This window comes from Hemitrygon akajei, chromosome 8 (assembly GCF_048418815.1).
Source record: "Hemitrygon akajei chromosome 8, sHemAka1.3, whole genome shotgun sequence".
NCBI classification, from domain to species: Eukaryota; Metazoa; Chordata; class Chondrichthyes; order Myliobatiformes; family Dasyatidae; genus Hemitrygon; species Hemitrygon akajei.
Window position 1 is genome coordinate 137999685 of NC_133131.1, and position 27143 is coordinate 138026827.

General features: G+C 40.4%; 1 protein-coding gene across 1 annotated transcript in view; it reads left to right on the plus strand.

The window, feature by feature from the left end:
* Window positions 1–8438: 8438 nt before the first annotated feature.
* LOC140732300 (patched domain-containing protein 3-like) overlaps window positions 8439–27143 on the plus strand; it is a 54469-nt gene continuing 35764 nt past the window's right edge. The window contains exons 1-3 of the mRNA XM_073054722.1: window positions 8439–9354; window positions 24734–24855; window positions 24957–25102. Coding sequence (XP_072910823.1) covers window positions 8632–9354; window positions 24734–24855; window positions 24957–25102 — 991 coding nt within the window. The 5' untranslated portion in view covers window positions 8439–8631. The remainder of the gene's footprint in view (window positions 9355–24733; window positions 24856–24956; window positions 25103–27143) is intronic.

The following is a 27143-nucleotide window of genomic DNA, read 5'->3' on the forward strand; positions in this document are numbered from 1 at the left end:
CAAGCTTAGCACATCACAGGATTCTGTCTACCCTTCTCACTGCCTCAGTAAAGCAGCCAGCATACTCAAAGCTTCACACACCCCAGACACGTTCTCATCTGAAGGAAGGCAAATGCTATGTCAGCATTCCTTTTAAGAGGACTAGAATATAAAAGCAAGGATGTAATGTTAAGGCTTTATAAAGCACTGGTGACGCCTCACTTGGAGTATTCTGAGCAGTTTTAGGCCCTTTATCTTAGAAAGGATGTGCTGACACTGGAGGGGGTTTAAAGGATGTTCACGCAAAAGATTCCATGATTGAATGGCTTGTCCTATGAAGAGCGTTTCAGGCTCTGTGCCTGTGTTCACTAGAATTCAGAAGAATGAGGGGTGATTTAGTTGAAACCTATCAAGTGTTGAAAGGCCTTCATAGAGTAGATCTGGAAAGGATGTTTCCTATTGTAGGAAAGTCTAGGACCAGAGGACATAGCTTCAGAATAGAGAGACATCCTTTTAGAACCGAGATGAGGAAGAATTTCTTTAGCTAATGAATCTGTGGAATTCGTTGCCACAGGCAGCTGTGGAGGCCAAGTCTTTACTAATATTTAAGGCAGAGGTTGATACATTTTTGATTGGTTAGGGCATGAAAGAGGATATAGAGGCTGAGAGGAAAAATGGGATAGCTATGATAAAATGGCAGAGCAGATATGATTGGCCAAATGGCCTAATTCTGCTCCTATATCATATGGTCTTATATTATCTCCCCCTCTCAACAGGCAGAAGAAATTAAAGCCTGAAAGCACATAGCACTGAGCTCAAAGACAGCTTCTATTCCTCTGTTATCAGACATCTTTAATGTGTCTTTTGTATGATTAGATGGATGCTTGGCCTCACTATCTACTTCATTATTAGTATGCACTTTATCATTTATCTACACAGCACTCTTTTGATAGTTTTTACACTTCATTCTGCATTGTTAATTTTTCACCTTATACAAGTTCAATGCTCTGTGTAATGATTTGATCTGTATAAACCATATGCAAGACAAGCTTTTCTCTGTATCTTGGTGCATGATACAATAATAAATCAATAAACCATTAATTTCTGTGGGAATTGAGTTATGCAGCTAAAACAACATGAGGTCAGTGAGATGCAGCAGAGTTAGGGACTGAGAAGACAATGGTTGTCACAGCCACAGCAATTGGCAGCACGGTAGCCTAGTGGTTAGCACAATGTTTTACAGTATCAGAGACCTGGGTTCAATTCCCAGCATCGCCTGTAAACTCTCTGTAAAAAGTTTGTATGTTCTCCCCATGTCCACATTGGTTTCCTCCCACAGTCCAAAGATGCACCGGTTGGTAGGTTAGCAGGTCATTGTCAATTGCCCCATGATTAGGCTAGAATTAAATCAGGGGATTGCTGGGTGGCGGGGCTTGAAAGGCCAGGAGGGCCTTCTCCATGCTGTATTGTATTAAATAAATTAATTCAATTACAATGGGGTTCAGGTTTGAGGACAAGAAGTATCCATCAGGTTTGGACTTTCGCTTTTTTTGTCTCTGCGAGATTAGATCATGGATAGAAATTTACAACAGGCTTGTAAACGTTCAGGTGCCAATCCAGAGCATCCATCATCAAGGAACCCCACCAACCAGACCATGATCTCTTCTCACTGCTGCCATCAAGAAGAAGGTACAGGAGCCTCAGGACCCACACCACAAGGTTCAGATGCAAACCAACAGATTCTTGAACCAAAGGGGATAATTTCACTCACCCCATCAATGAAGCTGTACCCACAACCCATGGATTCACTTTCAAGGACTATTCATCTCATGTTTTTGATATTCATTACTTATTAATATTATTCTATTTTTATTTTTTCTCAACTCAACCTGGCAAAACTGAAGGTACAGACATGGCTAAGCACACTCATTTCTCAATTGCTAGGAACTTTCGGACTATTCTGGTGGTGTTTAGCTTTCTCGAGATTTACATAAATCTGGCTGATTAGACATAATTATTTAATGCTGTCATGTAGTGACTTTGGGATGACATCAGTTGTTAATATTACTACTGGGACAATGTATATACCATGTTCATGTTCCATAGTCCTTCAATTTCCTCTTTTAATTCAGCATATTTCTGGAGTTTTTCACTTACTGATTTCTGTATGAAATGTCTGTTTGGAATGACTATATCTATTAAGTAATTTGTTCTTATTTCCCAGCATGTAATGTTACATCTTGACAGTTATTATTGACAGTCCTCTCTGTAATAATGGATCAGTCATAATATAATTTGTTGGACTCCAACTCTAAAACTGGATACTTTTATAATAAGATATCATGTTTTTTAAGAGTTTCTATTTTAAAGCAAGATTTTGGTGAATAATGTTTGCCATTAGATTACTGTGTAAGTAATCAGATTGAGTTAAACTGCTGCAGGATCTTGAAATATGTTGGATTACTTCTGGTTTCCCTTGGCATTTTCTGCATCAATTGTCTTGAATTTGTTGCTCTTTTATTATGTAATTTTGATAATTTTTGTGTGCTAACCACCTGGTCCTGTATTGCCAGAAGGAACCCCTCTGTTTTTTGGAAGAGTTCTCCAACTCTGAGCCAGGCATTCGATGCTTCTTTGTTGACACCTAGTCTGCTCAGACTGTGGGGATGTCTTCCATGGAGGGTCATGTTCTTTGATTAGTTTACTGTTTTCTTCTACAGTGATAATTTCTTAATTTTTCTTGGCTGTGTTTTCATTTAAGTTACTGGTGTGTATTTCTTATTAGAATTGCAAATGTTTGTGTGAAGTGCTGAATCCAGATTTCATTGATGTAAGTATATCCTAAGAAGTTTTATCTGACCGTTGTGTAAATTTTTTATATCTGTTTTTCTTGTCCTTCTTCTGATCTAGGTAATGTTAATTAAATGTGTTCGAGTGTACATAGTGTTCTTTTAAAATCTGTCATTTCAGATTTTTTTTTGTAAATTTTCCAGATTGGTTTCGGACCAAGATATTAAGCCAAAAGAATACATTAATATAGGTATAGCTAATATGTTTATTGGCTTTTTAATATTTTTACAATTGAGATCTGTTTGGTAGATTTTCTTAAACTCTGAAGTAAGTTCAGTCAAAGTTTTCCTTTTATTGCACTACGATATATTTTCATTTGCTTGTTGATATACCAGATACTTAATATGTTTCAGATTCATCTATCGGTTGTATTGTATCCTGCTGTTCTCTTTTGTATTCTGCTAGCTCTATTGTATCTGTCTTTATATTTAATATTCTGCATTTATCCCAGTTCAAAATTAATACTTACATCTTTTGAAAATAGTTCTACTATTTGAATTAATTGCTTTAGCTTTACTGAATAAGGAGCATATAATTTCAAATCATCCATATTTAGAAAGTGTGTTAAGGTATATCTTGTTTGGTTGTTTCTGATTTGATATCCTATTTTAGTTCAATTCAGTAGAAAGAATGTTTAGAGCAAGACAAAATCATAGTGGGCTTAAAGACCCACCCTGGAAAATGCCTCGCTTTATTTTGATAACAATGTTTGTTCTTCTTTGGTTGTTAATAGATAGGGTGCTTAATATACTGTACACCAATGCTTCATCAGATGTAGGAATCTCAAATGTATTGGGTGTAGTTAATATATGTTAAGAACTTCTATTAACCGCGTATGTGGGGCAGAATCAAATGCTCTTGGTAGTCAATATAACAACATGAAAGGTTTCTGCTTTTCTGCCAGGTTTGATTTAGAATGAGAGAATCTATAATCAGTTGTTTTTTACATCCTTTCATACCCTCACGACATCATTTCTGCTCTTCCATAAGTACATTGTAGTTATCTGAATGAGTGGTGATTAGTTGCAAGATGTTACAATTTTATGTATAGTTTGTAAACAAGTAACAAAACAATGTCTTGATTGGTCATTCATGTTCCTCCCTAAGGCAAGAGATATATTTTAAAAATTTGGGCACATTTCAGGATTTTTAATACAATTGTTGATATGTATTAATAGGTACAGTTGAAGGCAAATAACTTTTTATACTAAAAATTATGAATATTATCATTCCTGGTACTTCTCTAGTTGTAGGTATATTTTTATAACCGCTTTTACAATATCCATTCTAACTTCAAGCATTTACATGTGTTCAAATATATGAGTTATTTTTCTTCCCTAATCTAGTTTGCTTCTTGATTGTGCATCATCCTGTTTAACCAGATATTAAGAAAAGTTAATAATCTCTGTGTTTGTTGGTAGTTCTGTGCTAGGGATGGTGACATTTAGGTGCGTGGAATTTAGTTTCAATATTCCAGATACACCACTGTCCCAGAACTGATGATTCGGTTTTCTTCATCTGGCACATATCATATATCTATTTAGTCTGGCTTTATATTCACCAAGCTTTTGTCTTAATGTATCTATAAATTGTAAAATGTTTTTGTTAGGTTGATCTTATCTTCTATTGACCTTGTATTTCCTTGCTATTCCTTACCTTCTCTCATAACTTTCTTGCTTGTGTTATCCATTTTATACTCCATCATGCAGGCTGCTTCTGCTCTTAAGGTTTCAATTTTGTTTTTTAATCTCTTCTTCCATTTCAGTGTTCTCATTTCACTGCTCAGTTTTGGATTCCATCAATAAGTGCCTCTATTTTATTGTGTGTAGTTCTTCAAATGTTTCAAGCTTTCCTAAATAATGTGGTAATATAATATTGTTGACAGTATTAACATTTTTTTTTTCAAATTTTGATCATGTTTTGCTTTGGTATGCAGAGTCTTTTTGTGCCCATGTATTCTGACACAGGGATCTTAAATGTTGGGACAATTTGGTCTGTAAGTTCAGTTGTGGCATCAGTAATCTGTGGAGGCTCTAAAGTACATCGATGTTGCTGCTATTACTGTCAGGTTCTGGAGTAGATTTTGAAGTGATTCTGTTCTTATTAGCACTTTGGAGGGTGGCATTGTCCTTAGTTTATTGTATAGCATTGTTGTAGTTTTCAGGATGGTTTCTTTCTAGCTCTTGTGCAACTTCATGTTTTATTTGGTTTAACATGTCTATAGGGATTACATTTTTTATTAATATTTCTTTTTTTTTCTTTTTGTACTTGCACAGTTTGTTGTCTGCTCATTGGTTGTTTGTCCATCTTGTGTGCAGTTTTTCATTGATTTTATTGTGTTTCTTTCTATTTATTGTGAATGTCTGCAAATTGAATCTCAAGGTTGTATCCGGTGATGTATACTGTAGGTACTTTGATAATAAATTTACTTTGAACTTTGAATAGTAGTGAGTCTATGCTGCCATGTCAGAGGTGCAAAACCTTTCATGAATGCTCAAGATAATTATCTTCTTATGATCAGCTGAATTTAAATGATAGTTTTGAAAAATATCAGGGAGATTTCCCAGTTTCCTGAATAAAACTTCCTTTGTCCATCACCAAATCTTGTTTTGCATGAACAGCTTACAAGTAAAAATAATTAATTCATCCTGAGTATGTGAAAACAGACTGAAATAAATATTTCTGGGCTACGCAAACAAGCAGAGAGGGAAGCAGCAGCTTTTATCAAACAGATGATGATGACTGATGGTGATAATGGAAATTGTACCAGCTATCCGTACGTGCAGAAGTTGCTGCTGTTCCCACAGTGACCAGAACTCACTGTTACAGCCCTGATTCCTGACGTCTTAGCCGCAGCACCATAGACCTGCTCCAGCCTGGTTAAAACCATTGGTCAGGAGCAGAGTCTCCACAGAGGGTGATTCTTTGGTGGGGGAGCTCTTGCAGAGTGCAAGGATTGTCCTGGATTTTGGATACCCAAGATCTCAATACCTCATCATATACCCTCAAAAGATGTTTTTTTTTTAATACACATCTCTAGATGTGCAGACCAAGAATCCTATGGGGTAGTACTAAGTGTAATATAGTGCAAGTAAAATTAGGCATGTTTCTGCAGAAATACTCACTTCTACTAACTTAGTAAAATATGTGTGAGCAAACACGAGGAAATCTGCAGATGCTGGAAATTCAAACAACAACACACACAAAATGCTGGTGGAACACAACAGGCCAGGCAGCATCTATAGGAAGAAGCAATGTCGACGTTTCGGGCCGAGACCCTTCGTCAGGACTAACCGAAAGGAAAGATAGTAAGAGATTTGAAAGTAGAGGGGGGAGGGGGAAATGCGAAATGATAGGAGAAGACCGGAGGGGGTGGGATGAAGCTAAGAGGTGGAAAGGTGATTGGCGAAAGTGATACAGAGCTGGAGAAGGGAAAGGATCATGGGACGGGAGGCCTCAGGAGAAAGAAAGGGGGGGGGGGAAGCACCAGAGGGAGATGGAGCACAGGCAAACAACTAAATATGTCAGGGATGGGGTAAGAAGGGGAGGAGGGGCATTAACGGAAGTTAGAGAAGTCAATGTTCATGCCATCAGGTTGGAGGCTACCCAGGCGGTATATAAGGTGTTGTTCCTCCAACCTGAGTTTGGATTCATTTTGACAATAGAGGAGGCCATGGATAGACATATCAGAATGGGAATGGGACTTGGAACTAAAATGTGAGTCCACTGGGAGATCCTGCCTTTTCTGGCGGACCGAGCGTAGGCGTTCCACGAAACAGTCTCCCAGTCTGCGTCAGGTCTCGCCAATATATAAAAGGCCACACCCGGAGCACCGGCTCGCCAATATATTAAAGGCCACACCAGGAGTGTGAGTTAGGCTTTCAGGCTTTCCACAAGTCCCTTATTTTTTAGAAATTACCATTTTTTTGGTAATCCCCTAATCTTTAGCCCCACTAACCCCTTAGCTTCTGATTTGCAAACTGGAAGGTCTAATATCCACAGTTGAACTTTTAAAAACCTTTTTGGCCGAACAATCAACCCACTCATTCCCCTCAACACTTCTATTTGCAGAGACCTATAAGAAAGCCAATACTTTGAATATGAAATAAAGTTTGAAGAGCTTCCAGTAGTAAATCTGACCTATTGCAAGAATTACCCGTTTTAAGATTAGTCACAGCTGAAAAAGAATCTGAACAAATTATAACTTTGCAAGGACAAATGAGCTATGTCCACTGTAAGCCCAAAATGATGGCAACCAATTCTGCTGTATGTATCGTACTGATAAATGGTTAGTAAGACGTTTCTTTATTGTTTTCTATAACAGACAGACAGACATACTTTATTGATCCCAAGGGAAATTGGATTTTGTTACAGCTGCGCCAACCAAGTATAATGTAGAAATATAGCAATATAAAACCATAAATAATTAAATAATAATATCATGCCAAGTGGAAATAAGTCCAGGACCAGCCTATTGGCTCAGAGTGTCTGACACTCTGAGGGAGGAGTTGTAAAGTTTGATGGCCACAGGCAGGAATGACTTCCTATGATGCTCAGTGTTACATCTCGGTGGAATGAGTCTCTGGCTGAATGTACTCCTGTGCCTAACCAGTACATTATGGAGTGGATGGGAGTCATTGTCCAAGATGGCATGCAACTTGGACAGCATCCTCTTTTCAGACACCACCGTCAGAGAGTCCAGTTCCACCCCCACAACATCACTGGCCTTACAAATGAGTTTGTTGATTCTGTTGGTGTCTGCTACCCTCAGCTTGCTGCCCCAGCGCACAACAGCAAACATGATAGCACTGGCCACCACAGCCTCGTAGAACATCCTCAGCATCGTCCAGTAGATGTTAAAGGACCTCAGTCTCCTCAGGAAATAGAGACGGCTCTGACCCTTCTTGTAGACAGCCTCAGTGTTCTTTGACCAGTCCAGTTTATTGTCAATTCGTATCCCCAGGTATTTGTAATCCTCCATCATGTCCACACTGACCCCTTGGATGGAAACAGGGGTCACTGGTGCCTTAGCCCTCCTCAGGTCCACCACCAGCTCCTTAGTCTTTTTCACATTAAGCTGCAGATGATTCTGCTCACACCATGTGACAAAGTTTCCCACTGTAGCCCTGTACTCAGCCTCATCTCCCTTGCTGATGCATCCAACTATGGCAGACTCATCAGAAAACTTCCGAAGATGGCAAGAGTCTGTGTTGTAGCTGAAGTCCGAGGTGTAGATGGTGAAGAGAAAGGGAGACAGGACAGTCCCTGTGGAGCCCCAGTGCTGCTGACCACTCTGTCTGACACACAGTGTTGCAAGCGCACGTACTGTGGTCTGCCAGTCAGGTAATCAATTATTAATCCAGGCACAGAAGCAGCCACACCAACATTCCCAGTTAAATTATCTTTTGATCCATCAGCAAAAATAGTTAACATATCACAATATTTTCCTTTAACATGGTGATAAACCAACAGCCTCAGCGCGCAGTGAGTCGAATCATTGTCTGACAAGACTCCACCCATCCTATCCAGCACGCAGTCACGTACGGAAGTACGCACGCATAAGCATAACCCCACATACGCCCTACACTGCATTAGACCGTTATCAGAATCGAAACTGTCTCCAAACCGGTTGACGGGAAGTCTGTTTTAGAATACGCCTCATTGCAGTCACCGATGGCGTTATTTTAATAGCCATGTGAATGAATACACATGCGCAGTGATCTCCAGATTGTTGCTTCTTCCTGATTTTGAACACGACATTTTGAAGAGATAAAGGTTTTGGAGTTTTGCTGAACTTTCATCATGTCCTGTTATAAGACAAACTGTGTTGAGAAAGTTTTCAGGACAGCTTTTAAGAAGCTCGGGAAGATTGTTGGCACACATCCCTGGTGGTTCTTCACAATTCCTCTACTTATTTCTGCGGGACTGGGCGCAGGTTTTTATTTTTTACCGGTACTTGAGGCCAATGATTTGGAAGAGCAATTTACACCTATCGAAGGGCCAGCAAAGTCCGAGAGAGAGTTTATTAAGCAACATTTTCCAACCAATGATTCTGAATCCTTCTTTGCACAGAGGCTATACACAGAGGGGACGTTTGCTTCCTTTATTGCTGTATCGAAAGGTAAAAACATTCTTACCATAGATGCGTTTAAAGAGATCATATCACTTGATGAAAAGGTGAAACAGTTTAGTATTTCTGATAATGACCATACCATGAGAAACTATTCTTCTCTTTGTGCATTGAGATCAGGCTCTTGCGTTTCAAATGCTATTTTAAACTTCATAAAGGACAATCCGGGGAGCACCCAGTTTACTTATCCAACAATGAAGAGAATTTTTATTGGTTCAACAATTGGAGGTGTAAAATTAAAACCAAAAAGCAGTATCATAGAAACAGCAAAAGCAATTAAAATTGACTATTATTTACAAGAAGATAGAGAAGAAATGAAAGAGATAAGTTTGCTGTGGCTGGAAAACTTCCTTTCTGCCTTTCCAAAGGAACTGATGAACCTGAAGGAAATTGAGGTTAGTATTTATTGTTTCCATTTTTGTAAGTGCTGGATAAATGGAAACGTGCCACTTATGAGAAACTGTTGCAGTAGATGTTTTCAGTTTATACTGAACTTTGATAATGAACAGAGCATCTTTCACTCGTACCAACTTATATCTGTACGTGATTACACAAGAGGAAATCTCTTTCTGTAACCTGGCTATTTTTGGGGGGCTTTTAGTAATCTGCCAGATTTATCATGATTGAGCAGGTAAACACCAACAATAATTCACAGATCACTGAGTTCTTTGCCACTCCTGCAATTTTCACTTTCTTTCTAAGAGCAGAAATAATTGTCGAAATGGGTAGGATATTGGATAATTGTGCCTTTCTGTTGCCCTATATTGAAAAACTGTTTGGAGTTAGATGTTCTTCACTTTGAGGAATATGGAAACATAAAAAATGCCACACGTCCTCTTGAGTTCATTCTGTATTCAATTCGTTCAACTTCAACAGCTTGGGATTCTGCAGTGTTTTAAACTCAGTGAAATGTCCAAAAGGACTGCATACTGTCACCAAAGTGGGAAAAAAATGATATAAACTACAGGAAGAGATAGCAGAGGGGGGAAACATTTTAAGGAATATTTTACAGAGAGGTAAGAAAATAGATAAGCGGTAAGTCACAGGCATCTGAATGTTGCTGTGATTAAAACAAATGAATATGTAGTATTTACAGAGCATAGTGATCTGGCTTTGATATTGAAGGAGACAAAAGGACGACCATAGTGTGATTTGAATGTAAGTTGGAGAATTTTAATTGGAGACGCTTGCTTTTTTGCAGTTCTCAGACCATTCATTCATATCCCCAAAAATTAAACAATTGTCACCAGGGAGTCTGCAATTATATTATTTCCCTTAGGTAACTAGCTTTTCACCATTTAGAATGCAATCTGTTCAGCTCTTGTTGATCCAAATTTGTAAACCTCACAACTGGCCTGAACAATTTTGGTCATAGATAATATTGGTTTAGTTTCAGTCCAATATGAAACAGTCACTTATTAATACACTCTTGCAATGCTGGCTTGCATTTTCGCCACCGTCTGGTTGAATGGGCCCTAGACTTGTCTTTTCTAATCCTGACAACACTGTTGTAGCTAAAGAATGGTTTCTTGTTCTTCCCTCAGAATACTGGGAACTTTGCCTTCCTTCAAATATGCGCCGCTCAGCGATATTTAATATGAACAAAGTGTTTTGTTTTACATCCACCAGTTGACATCTAGAAGATGCATCACTTTGTGTCTCTCTTGCCCTCTTTGTTTCCTTTAGTTTGTCATTATTTCTGTCTAACTTAGACCTAATCCTTGATGAGCAAAAGTTTCCTCCAATTCACGTCATGCTAAAAATTCTGTTTGCTATTTCTTTTTATTCAGAATCAGATTTATTATCACCGGCATGTGACATGACATTTGTTAACTTAGGGTTAGGTGCAGCAGCAGTACAATGCAATACATAATATAGAAGAAGAAAATAATAAATAATATAAAATAAATAATAAATAAATCAATTACTGTAAACATATATTGAATAGATTTTAAAAACGTGTAAAAAAAAACCCAAATACGGCATATTTTAAAAAAGTGAGGTGGTGTCCAAGGGTTCAATGTCCATTTAAGAATCACTGAGTGTGTGCCTTCAGGCTTCTGTACCTCCTACATGATGGTAACAGTGAGAAAAGGGCATGCCCTGGGCGTTGGAGGTCCTTAATAATGGACGTTGCCTTTCTGAGACACTACTCCCTGAAGATGTCCTGGGTACTTTGTAGGCTAGTATGCAAGATGGAGCTGACTAGATTTACAACCCTCTGCAGCTTCTTTCGGTCCTGTGCAGTAGCAACCCCCCCCCCCCCCCCCTTAACAGACAGTGATGCAGCCTGTCGGAATGCTCTCCATTGTACATCTATAGAAATTTTTGAGTGTATTTGTTGACATACTAAATCTCTTCCAACTCCTAATAAAGTATAGCTGCTGCCTTGCCTTCTTTATAACTACATTAATATGTTGGGACCATGTTAGATCCATAGAGATCTAGACACCCAGGAACTTGAAACTGCTCACACTCTCTACTTCAGATCCCTCTGAGGATTGGTATGTGTTCATTTGTCTTGCCCTTCCTGAAGTCCACAATCAGCTCTTTCATCTACTGGCATTGTGCCCGGTTGTTGCTGTGGCACCACTCTCCTAGTTGGTATATCTCACTCCTGTATGCCCTCTCCTCACCAACTGAGATTCTACCAACAATGGTTATATCATCAGCAAATTTATAAATGGTATTTGAGCTCTGCCTAGCCACACAGTCAAGGGTATAGAGAGAGTAGAGCAGTGGGCTAAGCACACACCCCTGAGTTGTGACAGTGTTGATCGTAAGTGAGGAGGATATGTTATCACCAATCCGCACTGATTGTGGTCTTCCAGTTAGGAAGTCAAGCCTCCAATTACAGAAGGAGGTAAAGAGGCCCAGGTTCTGCAACTTCTCAATCAGGATTGTGGGAATGATGGTATTAAATGCTGAGCTGTAGTCGATGAACAGCATCCTGACATAGGTGTTGGTGTTGTCCAGGTGCTCTAAAGCAATGTGGAAAGTCATTGAGATTGCATCTGCTTTGACCTATTGTGGCAATAGGCAAATTGCAATGGGTCCAGGTCCTTGCTGAGGCAGGAGTTCAGTCTAGTCATGACCAACTTATCAAAGCATTTCATCACTCTCGATGGGAGTGCTACTGGGCGATAGTCATTAAGGTAGCTCACATTATTCTTCTTAGGTGCTGGTACAATTGTTGCCTTTTTGAGGCAACAATTACTCCGTCCCTGTATATAATAAATTGATACTTAACATTGGTTATAATAACATTTTATTCTCAGTGAACATGCAACTACATGGTTGTCAACAATACCATTGATGTTAATAACAAAATAGCCGGCCGGTGGTGTAGTGGCATCAGCATTGGAATTCGAGGCAAATGGTCCTAGGTTTGTACCCAGCTGACTCCCTGCAAGCTTTCTATCCACGTTGGGTTGAGCGTCGAGCTAGCAGCTCAGCCTCGTAAAAAAACAGACAAAATGCTAAAGAAACGGCGAGGTTGCCACCCTATGAGTCACAAGGCTTGGAGAGGAATAACAATTTATGAATAACATTGCAACACACATAAAATGCTGGAGGAACTCAGCAGGTCTCCACTGAGTCACTTGGATTTCCAGCATCTGCAGGCTTTCTCTTGTTTGTGATGTTAATACCATTGCCTGACTACCACAGGATCAGGTCATCCTTTGCAGTTTGTACTCCTGTAAACTTAAGCTTATGTAAATCTCTGTTACCTGCAGCCTTAGTCAAGCATGATCTCTCTCAAGAATCATCACCTTACATGCTAACCAACTTTCGTTCCAGCTCTGACAGTTTTAAAGGTTATATCCCTATTTGCAAATGTGCTGATGCACCATCAATAACTCACTCAGAGACGTAAGAAGCGAGATATCGGCTTTTATTGACTGGAAGAATGAACAACACTACATCCTGGAGAATGAGGCCGGGCATCAGGCCTCAATCGCCTTTATACAGGGGTCTGTGGGAGGAGCCACAGGAGCAGTCAGCAGGGGTCTGTGGGAGGAGCCACAGGAGCAGTCAGCAGGGGTCTGTGGGAGGAGCCACAGGAGCAGTCTAGACAGGTATATGTAGTTCACCACATGTGCCCATGGTTTTGTTTCTGCACAACACACACAAATGCTAGAGTAACTCAGCAGACCAGGCTGTATCTATAGCAGGACTAGTTTCTCTAGTATTTTGTGTTTGTCGCTTGGATTTCCAGCATCTGCAGATCTTCTCTTGTTTGTGGATGGCTTTGTTTCTTTCTACTTTTGTAATTTGTTTGAGCCCAATGACCTTCTGCAGTCTACCCCAATTCAAACCTTTTGCTCACTTACTGTTTTAGTCCCTCAACTTGGATGGCTGGGCTATCTCATAAAAGCTGGAATGCCTTTGTATTCTTTTTTTCCCTCTCTCTTCCTGCCCACCTCCTCCCCAACCCCATGAGGCATGTGACCTGTGGAAAATTGGCTGCATGGATTTGGAATTGGCTAGCTCGTGGAATACAGTGGGTGGTAGTAGATGGAATATATTCTTCAAGATTGTTTAAGGTGATTTTCAGTACACAAGGGTGAATGAATGGATTCAAGGCATCACAAAAAAACATAGAAAACCTACAGCACAATACAGGCCCTTTGGCTCACAAAGTTGTGCTGAACATGTCCCTACCCTTGAAATTACTAGGCTTACCTATAGCCCTCTATTTTACTAATCTCCATGTACCTATCTAAAAGTCTCTTAAAAGGCCCTATTGTATCCGCTTACACCACAGTTGCTGGCAGCCCATTCCACGCACTCACCACTCTCTGAGTTAAAAATAAACTTACCTGTGACATCTTCTCTGTACCTACTCCCCAGCACCTTAAACCTGTGTCCTCTTCTGGCAACCATTTCAGTCCTGGGAAAAAGCCTCTGACTATCCACATGATCAATGCCTCTCATCATCTTCTACAACTCTATCAAATCACCTCTCATCCTCCCTCGCTCCAGGGAGAAAAGGCTGAGTTCACTCAACCTATTCTCATAAGGCATGCTCCCCAATCCAGGCAACATCCTTGTATCAATAAAATCAATAAAATAAAGAACACAATAAAAGAAGTATAAATAAAAACACATAAGATAGCTTATATACTTGTTCATTGAAGTACTGCGCAGATGCAGCAGGTGAGTTCCCGCGCAGCTCCGACAAAGATCTTTTATGAAGCCAGTTTCTAGAAAAGCGAGGTACTGCCTAACGGAGCGCTCATCGTGGGAGCAATTGTCATCGGAGTAGACTTGAATCAGGGTAGTAAGGGTTTGTCTCAACAAGGATTCGGTTAGAACAGGTGGAGGCTAGGTAAGTCCATTCCTTATTTCCTATTCAACTCTAGAGAGAATCGGGGTATGTCTGCAGAGCCAGTGTTCTGTTCTGGTTGTCAGTTGTCGGATTTCCAGGAGACTCTCAGCCTCTCCAATGGCCACATTTGTGCCAGGTGCATCGAGATGCAGCTCCTTAGAGACATTTTTAGGGAACTGGGGTTACAGCTGGATGACCTTTGGCTAATTAGGGTAAGTGACGGAGTGATGGGCAGCAGCTACAGGGAGGTAGTCACCTCGAGGTGAAAGGAGACAGATAAATGAGTGTCGAGAGAGGAAAATAGAATGTCAGATAGTGGAGAGCATCCCTGTTGTCATCCCCCTCAAAAATAAGTACTCCATTTTGAGTACTGTTGTGGGGTAACAACCCAACTTGGGGAAGCTACTCTGGCCCTGTGGCTCAGACGAGTAGGGAACTGAAAAGGGTGGCAGCAGTAATAGGGGACTCTTTTGTCAGGGGACAGATAGGCGATTATGTGGACATGAAAAGGAAACACAGGTGTTAGTTTGCTTCCCAGGTACCAGGGTCCGAGATGTATCTGGATACGTCCACAATATCCTGAAAAGGGAGGGTGAGCAGCCAGAAGTCATGGTACATATTGCTACCAATGACATGGGTAGAGAAAGGGACGAGGTCCTGAAAATAGAATACAGGGAGTTAGGAAGGAAGCTGAGAAACAGGATCTAAAACATATTAATCTCGGGATTTGTGTCTGTGCCACGCAACAGTGAGGGTAGGAATAGAATAAGGTACAGATAAATGTGTAGCTGAAGAATTGGAGCTGGACGCAGGGATTCAGATTTCTGGATAATTGGGACCTCTTTTGAGGAGTGTTTGGCTCTCAGCCTGTATTCGCTAGAGTTTAGAAAAATGGTGGGGGGGGGGATCTTAATGAAATCTTTTGAATGTTGAAAAGCCTTGATAGAGTCAGTGTGGAGTTGTTTCCTATTGTGAGGGAGTATAGGTCTGGAGGGCACAGTCTCAGAATAGAGGGATGTCCATTCAGAACAGAAATGAAGAGCAATTACTTTAGCCAGAGGTTGGTGAATCTGTGGCATTCATTGCCACAAGCGACTGTGGAGACCAGTTCATTGGGTATATTTAAGGTGGAGATTGATAGGTCCTTGATTAGTCAGGGTGTTAAAGGTTACAGGGAGAAGGCACAAGATGGGGTTGAGAGGGATAATATGCCATCAAGGAATGGCAGAGCAGACTCAATGGACTGAATGGCCTAACTCTGTTACTGTGTCTCATGGTTTTATGGATCCTTCTCCCTTGTTATAAGGCTAGAGAGCTTTGCAAAAGCTGCTTTAGATTGTTCCAAAATTGCAGAAAGTATCAGTAAGAGTGTTCAAGCAAACAGGTGATGAATGAGCTGCTAGTTAGTAGAATCACTTTGCCTAAATGTGATGAAATTTGAGATTGTGTAATGTCAGAGAACAGCTCGATTTCTAACTACGGGAAATCCATTCAGTAATAGACAATAGACAGTAGGTGCAGGAGTAGGCCATTCAGCCCTTCTAGCCAGCTCTGCCATTCACTGTGATCATGGCTGATCATACACAATCAGTACCCCGTTCCTGCCCTCTCCCCTTATCCCTTGACCCCGCTATCTATAAGAGCTCTATCTAACTCTCTCTTGAAAGCATCCAGAGACTTGGCCTCCACTGCCTTCTGGGGCAGAGCATTCCACATATCCACCACTCTCTGGGTGAAAAAGTTTTTCCGCATCTCTGTTCTAAATGGCCTACCCCTTATTCTTAAACTGTGGCCTCTAGCTCTGGACTCACCAATCAGCGGGAACATGCTTCCTGCCTCGAGCGTGTCCAATCCCTGAACAATCTTATATGTTTCAATCTGTTGCCCCCTCATCCTTCTAAATTCCAGTGTATACAAGCCCAGTTGCTCCAATCTTTAAACATATGACAGTCTCGCCATTCCGGGAATTAACCTTGTGAACCTACGCTGCACTCCCTCAATAACAAGAATGTCCTTCCTCAAATTCGGAGACCAAAACTGCACACAATACTCCAGGGTGGGGTCTCACCAGGGCCCTGTACAACTGCAGAAGGACTTTGCTCCTGTACTCAGCTCCCCTTGTTATGGAGGCCAGCATGCCATTAGCTTTCTTCACTGCCTGCTGTACCTGCATGCTTACTTTCAGTGACTGATGAACAAGGCCACCCAGCTCTTGTTGTACTTCCCCTTTTCCTAACTTGACACCATTCAGATAGAAATCTGCCTTCCTGTTCTTGCCACTAAAGTGGATAACCTCACATTTATCCAGATGAAACTGCATCTGCCATGCATCTGCCCAGTCACCCAACCTGTCCAAGTCACCCTGCATTCTCCTAACATCCTCCTGACATTTCACACTGTCACCCAGCTTTGTGTCATTGGCAAATTTGCTAATGTTACTTTTAATCCCATCATCTAAATCATTAATGTATATTGTAAACAGCTATGGTCCCAGCACCGAACCTTGCAGTAAACCACTGGTCACAGCCTGCCATTCCGAAAGGGACCCGTTAATCGCTACTCTTTGTTTCCTGTCAGCCAGCCAATTTTCAATCCATGTTAGTACTCTGCCCCCAATACCATGTGACCTAATTTTGCCCACTAATCTCCTATGTAGGATTTTATCAAAGGCTTTCTGCAAGTCCAGGTACACTATATCCACTGGCTCTCCCTTGTCCATTCTCATAGTTACATCCTCAAAAAATTCCAGAAGATCAGTCAAGCATGATTTCCCCTTCATAAATCCAAGCTGACTCGGACTGATCCTTCTACTGCTATCCAAATGTGAAGTAATTTCCTCTTTTATAATTGACTCCAGCATCTTTCCCACCACTGACGTCAAGCTAACCAGTCTATAATTCCCTGTTTTCTCTCTTCCTCCTTTCTTGAAAAGTGGAACAACATTAGCCACCCTCCAATCTTCAGAACTGTTCCTGAATCTATAGAACATTGGAAAATGATTAGCAATGCGTCCACGATTTCTAGAGCCACCTCTTTAAGTACCCTGGGATGCAGACCATCAAGTCCCGGGGACTTATCAGCCTTCAGACTCAACAGTCTATCCAACACCGTTTCTTGCCTAATATAAATTTCCTTCAGTTCATCCATTACCCTAGTTCCTTTGGCCACTATTACATCTGGAAGATTGTTTGTGTCTTCCCTAGTGAAGACAGATCCAAAGTACCTGTTCAACTCATCTGCCATTTCCTTGTTCCCCATAATAAATTCACCCATTTCTGTCTTCAATGACCCAATTTTAGTCTTAACTATTTTTTTTTGCTATTCACATACCTAAAGAAGCTTTTACTATCCTCCTTTATATTCTTGGCTAGTTTACCTTCGTACCTCATTTTTTCTTGGCGTATTGCCTTTTTTGTTACCTTCTGTTGCTCTTTAAAAGCTTCCCAGTCCTCCAGTTTCCTGCTCATCTTTGCTATGCTATACTTCTCTTTTATTTTTATACTATCCTTTACTTCCCTCGTCAGCCACGGCCGCCCCTTACTCCCCTTAGGATCTTTCTTCCTCTTTGGAATGAACCGATCCTGCACCTTCTGCATTATTCCCAGAAATACCTGCCATTGTTGTTCCACTGTCTTCCCTGCTAGGGTATTGTTCCATTGAACTTTGGCCAGCTCCTCCCTCATAGCTCCATAGTTCCCTTTGTTCAACTGTAATACTGACACATCCGATTTTTCCCTTCTCCTACTCAAATTGTAGGTTAAAACATATATTATGGTTAAAACACATCAATGGATTACTGATGGATGGATGTTGGATGCTGTGAAGAATGCCTTAGGGCTGACATAATTTTTCTCCAAGAATCACAAACACTGGTAAAATGAGGTATCCAGCGACAGAGAATTTTCCTCTGTTCAGATTTATTCCTTAAATTGTAATATTTATTTGTGATTCCTTGTTGCTGAGGGCAATCACTCCAATCTCAGCATTGGAGATTGTTTATTTTTGGACCAAGAAGTAATGAGGTGCATTAGCAAGTTTTTTTTTGGTAGAAGCCAAAGTAACCATTGTGGAGCAGATTATTGATGAGTAAGGGTCATTTGCCATTTGCTTCTTCATTGTGTGTGTTTAAATGAGATTGGGCTTGGGTGGATATGTTGTCCTTTTTTTGAAGAGAGCACATCTTAGTTAAAATTATTGGGTACATGCCACTGTTGTCTATGCATCATAACAGCTTGGCTAGAGGCAGGACTAAATGTGAGAAAATAAGATAACAAGTAGCCTTCCTCACAAGTCACAGCATTGTTCCCTTTACTTTCATGAACACCTTAGAGAGCCAAAATAGACATCAAGGATTCAGATTCAAATGATAATTCATTTTATGGGATGTGGGGGTTACTCTCAAGCTCTGTATTTAGATTAGATTAGATTCAACTTTATTATCATTGTGCTGAGTACAGATACAAAGCCAAAGAAATGCAGTTAGCATCTAACCAGAAATGCAAAAGAATAGAGTTGTTTACAAAATAACTGTGAATAACCATTATTACCCATTTCTCATTGTCCATGAGAATGGTGAGTCTGAACTGCTGTAGTCCTTCCCACAGTACTGCTGGATAGGGAATTAAAGCATTTAGATCAAATAACAGTGAAGAAACAACCATATACTTCCTGCAGGAGATGATGTGTCCATGTGTCTGCTGCATATGCTTCAAGATTGTCAAGGTGATGGGTTGGGAGGTATTGCTGGAGACATCTACTTATTCACAGGTGGTCCTTCAAGATTGAGATTCATTTGTTTCCACTCCAGATCGATGGGATCTGAGCTAGCTGATGAGATGCTACCAATTTAGGATAGGAGATACTTGATAGGAATGGGAAATCAGGACAAAGTGCACTCCTTCACGGTTCCTGTGTGCTCTAATTGAATAGACAAGGTTTTTAATATCATTCAGATATCCTTTTCCATTTTAGAGATCATGGGACAGGGACTCATGAGTCATATGGTGGGGATATCACCTTCAGGGAGATTTCATGAACATGCTTGAATTGTTTTCTCTCTCCATCTAGTAATCACTTCCAATGGAGCACAGAATAGAGTGTTTTTTTAAGAAACTTATCAGGCATAGCTGAGTTGTCTATGAATGAATGGCCCAGGTTTATGGTAAGGAAAAAAAGTTTAGAGGATTTCAGAACAAAAACGTAGATGGGTTAATTAGTGGATGAAAATGTATATGGGTTGTAAGTTTGCAGGTCACTCAAATTGGTTGAGTTATGGACAATAAAGGTAATTAGAGGATACAGATCAGTTATAGTTGTGGATGGAGAAGTGGCAAGTAAAGTTTAAAATGGTCAAGTGTGAGGTGTTGCACTTTAGGAGGTCAGATCTAAGGGGAAAGTATACAGTTAACGAGACCTTTAACAGCATTGATGCACAGAGGGATCTTGGGGTCGAAATCCATACCTCCCTGGAAGTGGTAACACAAGTACATAGAGTAGAAAAGAAGGCATGTGGAAAGCTTGCCTTCATTATTAGGGACAAAGAATACAAGAGTAAGGAAGTCATTTAAGCAGCTGTATAAAACCTTGGTTAAGTTGCACCTAGAGCATTCCATACAGTCTGGTTACCCCATTGCAAGAAGGAGAGGGTGCAGAAGAGGTTATCAGGATGCTGTCTAGATTAGAGTGTATTGGCTATAAGGAGAAGCTGGAAAAGAAACCTGTGGAGTTTTTTCTGCACTATCAGAGGCAGAGGGGAAACCTGATAGAAGTTTATAAAATTAAGAACAGCATAGATAGGGTAGGCAGGCAGAATAATTTTCCCAGTATAGAAATATTGAATACTTGAGAATGTAGCTTTAGAGTGTGAGAGGGCAGGTCTAAAGGAGATTGTGCAAGGCAGATTTTTTTTTTACGCAGAGTGGTGGGTGCTTTGAACGAGCTTTCAGGGTTGGTAGTGGGGATGAGGGTGCTGTTTGATAGACAACTAAACATGCAGAGTATGGAGGGATATGGATCATGTGCAAGGGGAAGGGATTAGTTTAATTTGGCATCATATTCAGAGCCACATCATGAGCCAGAGGGCTTATTCCTGTACTGTATTGTCCAATGTACCACGAGGAAGAATTTTCTCACCAAGAAGGAACTCAGTGCCTGACTGGGTGGTAGAAGCATGTGCTCCCACAATATTTGGTGAATTTATTATGGGGAACAAGGCAGATGAGTTGAACAGGTATTTTGGATCTGTCTTCACTAGGGAAGACACAAACAATCTCCCAGATGTAATAGTGGCCAGAGGACCTAGGGTAACGGAGGAACTGAAGGAAATTCACATTAGGCAGAAAATGGTGTTGGGTAGACTGATGGGACTGAAGGCTGATAAATCCCCAGGGCTTGATGGTCTGCGTCCCAGGGTACCTAAACTGGTGGCTCTAGAAATCATGGACGCATTGGTAATTATTTTCCAATGTTCTATAGATTCAGGATCAGTTCCTGAGGATTGGAGGGTAGCTAATGTTATCCCACTTCTTAAAAAAGGAGGGAGAGAGAAAACAGGGAATTATAGACCAGCTAGCCTACATCAGTGGTGGGGAAAATGCTGGAGTCAATTATAAAAGATGAAATAGCGGCACATTTGGATCGCAGTAACAGGATCGGTCTGAGTCAGCATGGAATTATGAAGGGGAAATCATGCTTGACTAACCTGGAATTTTTTGAGGATGTAACTATGAAAATGGACAAAGGAGAGCCAGTGGATATAGTGTACCTGGACCTTCAGAAAGCCTTTGATAAGATCCCACGTAGGAGATTAGTGGGCAAAATTAGAGCACATGGTATTGGGGTAGGGTACTGACATGGATAGAAAATTGGATGGCAGACAGGAAACAGAGCAGGGATTAACGGGTCCCTTTCAGAATGGCAGGCAGTGACTAACTAGTGGGGTACAGCAAGGCTCAGTGCTGGGACCGTAGCTATTTACAATATACATTGATGATTTGGATGAAATGATTAAAAGTAACATTAGTAAATTTGCAGATGACACAAAGCTGGGTGGCAGTGTGAAATGTGAGGAGGATGTTAGGAGAATGCAGGGTGACTTGGACAGGTTGGGTGACTGGGCAGATGCATGGCAGATGCAGTTTCATCTGGATAAATGTGAGGTTATCCACTTTAGTGGCAAGAACAGGAAGGCAGATTTCTATCTGAATGGTGTCAAGTTAAGAAAAGGGGAAGTACAACGAGATCTGGGTGTTCATCAGTCACAGAAAGTAAGCATGCAGGTACAGCAGGCAGTGAAGAAAGCTAATGGCATGTTGGCCTTCATAACAAGGGGAGTTGAGTACAGGAGCAAAGAGGTCCTTCTGCAGTTGTACAGGGCCCTGGTGAGACCACACCTGGAGTATTGTGTTCAGTTTTGGTCTCCAAATTTGAGGAAGAACATTCTTGCTATTGAGGAAGTACAGCGTAGGTTCACGAAGTTAATTCCCAGGATGGCGAGACTGTCATATGTTGAAAGATTGAAGCGACTGGGCTTCTATACACTGGAATTTAGAAGGAAGAGAGGGCATCTGACTGAAACATATAAGATTATTAAGGGATTGGACACCTGATGTTGGAGGAGTCCAGAACCAGAGGCTACAGTTTAAGAGTAAGGGGTAGGCCATTTAGAATGGAGTTGAGGCAAAACTTTTTCACCCAGAGAATTGTGGATCTGTGGATTACTCTGCCGCAGAAGGCAGTGGAGGCCAATTCTCTGGATGCTCTCAAGAGAGAGTTAGATGAACCTCTTAAATATAGCGGAGTCAAGGGATATGGGGAGAAGGCAGGAATGGGGTACTGATTGTGGATGATCAGCCATGATCACAGTGAATAGTGGTGCTGGCTCAAAGGGCCAAATGGCCTACTCCTGCACCTATTGTCTATATAAGGGGTACCTAGAAGAGCACTTGAATTGGTAAAAAAAAATATTGTGGGCCATGGACCAATGCTGTTAAATGTAGCACTTTATTCTGTATTCTGTTATTGCTTTTCCCTTTTACTACCTCGATATACTGATGTGATGCAATGATCTGTATGGGTGGATGCCAAAAGTAGATTATTTTTCACTCTACCTTGCTACACGTGCCACAATAAACCAATAACCGAAATAGAATTAGCATAGAGAAGTTCTTGGTGATCATCATAGACATGATGGACTGATACTGTTACTCTACAAATGTGCAATTACAGCTTCATTGATGTATATGTTGACCTGGAACTGAAGATATAAAAATATTAGAGGTGTTGATTGTGGTATCTCTGGAGTGCCTTGAGGAGAAGTAATAGTTATCCCTTCATTTTTGTCTGCATGGTTGCACTTCCTGCTGCCTCAGTAATGCGGCCAAAGACTCAAAGACCCCTGTCACCCAAGATATTCTCTCTTCTCCATGCTCCTGTTGGGCAGAAGAAACAAAAGCCTGAAAGCTCACACCACCAGTTTCAGGAACAGCATCTATCTTGCTGTTGAATGGATCTGTTGCATGTTAAGGTGGACTCTTGATCTCACAAGGTGCCTTATCATAGGCCTGCACCTTACTGACCACTTACACAGTGCTTTCTCTGTAAATGTAACATTATATGGTGCTTTTCTCTTGGACTGTCTCAATGTACTCGATTAATGAAATGATCTGTATGGATGGCAAAGCTTTTCACTATACCTAGGTACCTGTGACAGTAATAAACCAAATTAGCAAATTATTTCCATGCTTCTGAGACATAAGGAGGAAAGGAATCATTGTGACACAGTAGTCTACACTTTGTGCCACATTTGATGTCTTGGTCTTTTTACCACATGGTTGAATGCTATGTTAATACATTGAAAACGAAGATAAATTTTATAATCAGTCTGCCTCCAGCATTGCATATATAAAATTAAAAGAATTGATGATGTGAGACAGGAGATGTAGTAGGGAAATGTGTGGAAAATGGGATGGATAAGGTTTCCCTGTTGGGAACCCAATGGGCTAAATGGCTTCTTTTACATTATAAGAAATAAATTAAGCTTGTCCTGCTCAAAGCAAAGAATTTTGTGAGGAAATTTTAAGAACAAACTGTTTCCCTCTTTCTCAGTTCTAATGAAGAAGCCAGACCTGAAAAAGCTAATTCTTTCCCTTTTCTCAAATGCAATCTGACCCGTCGAGTTTTTCCAACATTTTATGCTATTATTCAAGATATCCGGCATCTGCAAATTTTTGTTTTTCATGGGTTCCAATTCATTGTTGACTCATTCACTGAAGCAAAGATAGAATGGGCCTTTGCTTAATATGCACTAAACAAAGCTCTTCTACTGATCAGACCCTGCTGTGCAACACTGTCCTGCAATTAATGGAAATATAGACCAATGCTTAGAACTTGCTGACATCTTATCAATAAATGATGGATGAAATACACCATTGCCTTAACTACATCAGCAGAGCCTTTAGCTACCTAAAGATCAAGATCTCAAACCTAGCATGAAATATGTGGCCTACCAGGCAGCAGTAATGCCTGCCCTCCTGTAGCTTGTTGGATATCTTGCCAACATAAGCAGTTCATTTTACAGCAGGTGCTCACTAAAATAGGGTCAATGGTGCCAGAGAGAGTGAATGTATAGAGTGATAGATAAGATGCCAAATAATTAAACAGCTTTATCCTGGATACTGTCCCATTTCTTGAGTGATGTTGGATTTGCACTCCTCAAAGAAAATAGAGAGAAATGCAACACATGCTTGGATTTCACCTTGTAGATAATGGAAGGTCTTTGGAGGTAGGTCTGTTTCTACAGGTTCCTCAGACTCCAGTTCTTGTTTCCCCCTTGTTACTGTCACAGCTCCTCATGAATATCCCTGGGAATCCCTTGGCAATCCCTGGGAATTTCAGAAGAGTTCAAATGGAATTCAGCAAAATGTTGCTTAGCATACCCAAAAACATAAAATCTTAACCCAAATGGAGTGAAACTATCGGTCTATATCATGCTGCTTGTCAAAATAACGTCTCTTTTTTCTGAACTCCAAACTAGAGTAATACACTACTGAATGCTGACATCAAATTCTATTCGGTAGTTACTGATTGATAACTTGCACGATTTCACTTTGTGTTTCTGTAACTGGTTAAACTAAAATGTAAAGATGGTATTCTTCAACATTAATCTCATGCATATGAATATCAAAGGTTAAATTCAACAAAAAAAGCCATTAGTTTTCCTTGTGAGTGGTCAATATTTGCTTTAATGTTTTTAACATGCTTTCAAAGCAGTTTGTTCTTAAATATGAATTAAGCCTCTCGTTAGTTGCAACTGCTTGATACACGTTTAATAACTAATTGTTTTCATAACAAAGTGGTAAATCCTTTTGGAGGTTCATTGAAATTTGCTTGAGAATAATTTGGCGGTACTTTATAATTATATAATATTTGTCTCTAACTTACAGGTGTCTTATTTCACATCAATATCAAGGCAAGAAGAATTTGAGGAAAATTCTGAAAAAATTGTTCCTTTGTTCTCGGTCACTTATTTTCTTTCAATCTTTTTTTCCATCACATCTTGCATGAGGTAAGATGGGCTACTGTCATATTTATTTTTGATACATTTTCATTGAACATGTAAAATAAAACATATGTTGTCTTATGGAAGATTACCGAATTTATTTTCAGGTTTGACTGTGTGAGGACTAAGATCTGGGTTGCTGCTCTGGGAGTTGTGTCAGCTGGATTTGCTGTACTATCAGGATTTGGATTGTTGCTGTTTTGTGGGATGAAATTTGCCATCAATACGGCCAATGCACCATTCCTCATTCTAGGCAAGTTGCATTTACCTCAATACTATAAGCATGATTAGAATATAGCCCAGGTGTGGCCTAACCAAGCTTTTATGTAGCTGCAATGTGATCTGCCAATTTTTATCACAGACAAGAGAAAAGCTACAGATGCTGAAATTCCACGCAACACGCGCAAAATGCTGGAGGAACTCAGCAGGCCAGGCAGCATCTTTGGAAAAGAGTACAGTCGATGTTTCGGGCTGAGGCCTTTCATCAGTCCCACCAACTTTTATTCTCCATACCCTGATCAAGGAAGGCAAGCACACTGCACACCTTCCATATCATTCTATTGACTTGTGTTGCCACTTACAGCGAGGTATGAACTTCTAGATCTCGCAGTATATCAGTGCTCATATGAGTCCTGTCAATTCCCATATGCGTTCCTCTTGTTTCTATAAATTTATTTAGAGATGCAGCACAGAAAAGGTACTTCCAGCCCAAGGAGCTGTACTGTTCAGCAACCCCCAATTTAACCCCGGCCTTTTCACAGGACAGTTTACAATGACCAGTTAGCCTACTGACCATATGTCTTTGGAATGTGGGAGGAAATCAGAGCATCCAGAAAAGACCAACACAATTTAAGGGGAGAACACACAAACTCTTTTACAAACAGCAGTGGGAATTGAACTCTGATGCCCTGAGCTGTAATGACGTTGCCTTAACTGCTACACTACTGTGGCAACCATTTCCATTGTGTCTTTGTCATTCTTCTTTGCTCTAGCTTTAACTTCTGACTTGCCTTCCTGCCCCTGCCCCACCATTTGTAATGCCATCTTCCCTTGCCAAAATCCAGATCAGCACCACAATGCTGACTACTGTAGATGCCGGATTATAAGCCGCTACTTTTTCCCCACGCTTTGAACAGCTTTGAACACTGCGGCCTTTACTACGGTGCGGCTAATGCATGGTTTTTTTTCATGCCACCAAAAACATTTTGCCTCGTAACAGTAGACCAATAAAATTGATGAGTAGTTCACAGAGGTCCAATGAAATTGTACGATAAATCAAGCGCACTTTCACAATTAAATTATTGCAAATCAGTCATTTGTACTCACCCTCATCAACATGGAAAACACTCGAAGAAAAGCATTGTGCTGCCTTTATGGCAGTTATTTAGTTTATAATATTTTTGCTTAGTAATTCATTTGTTAGTATTTTCTAGTTAAAGTTAGAAGTGTTTTAAGTATATTTGTTTTCTGTACTACATCCTGGGATGCTATGACGTCACATCCGGTTTCACCACGTTTTGTGGGGAAATACCGGTTTGCGATAAACGGAAAGGTGGGGGCGAGCGCATTAGACCCGCGCGAGAACGCTGCTTTTAAGTTAAAGGCGATCAATAACTTTTCCTGGTAGGCTGCAGTATATATTTTTTTACCAGTCGTTAGGAGATATTGGAATGTTGTTCGTGCACTGTTCAGTAAAAAAGTATACGCAACGTAATTTGTGTGTTACCGATACGTATGTATATTTAAAAGTAGCCGTGTTACAGGCACGGTTCGAAAAAAAGCATTTGCAATATGTATTTGTTTATGTTACCATACGGATTTAATTAAAAGTTAAAAAATCCTCACGTGTAATATCTTTCTGTGTAAATATCTCATATTACAACGTGGGACACCTGCGGCTTAAAATCCGGTGCGGCTTGTACAAGTACAAAATTGATTTTCTTTCTAAAATTAGAGCCTGCGGCTTTTAATCAGGTGCGCTCTGTAGTACGGAATCTACGGTAATTAGTCATTGCTGAAATAAATAGCAAAATCTGGTACAGTTTGGAAGACTAGCAGCACCTGTGAAGATTAAATGTTCCATCAATCCCTTGGGTTGGAGTAGTCAATGTCTCATCATCAAAGGCATTTCTACTTAAGCTAGGACCATCTTCATTCACAATAACACCATTCGGTAACATAGATGTTTTGGGAGTTTAACATACTTATCACATCATCTCTTATTTGTCCAGATTAAATTCCATCTGTCAATTCTCTGAAAAAAATTTCCAACTGATTCTGCTAAATCCTGTGAC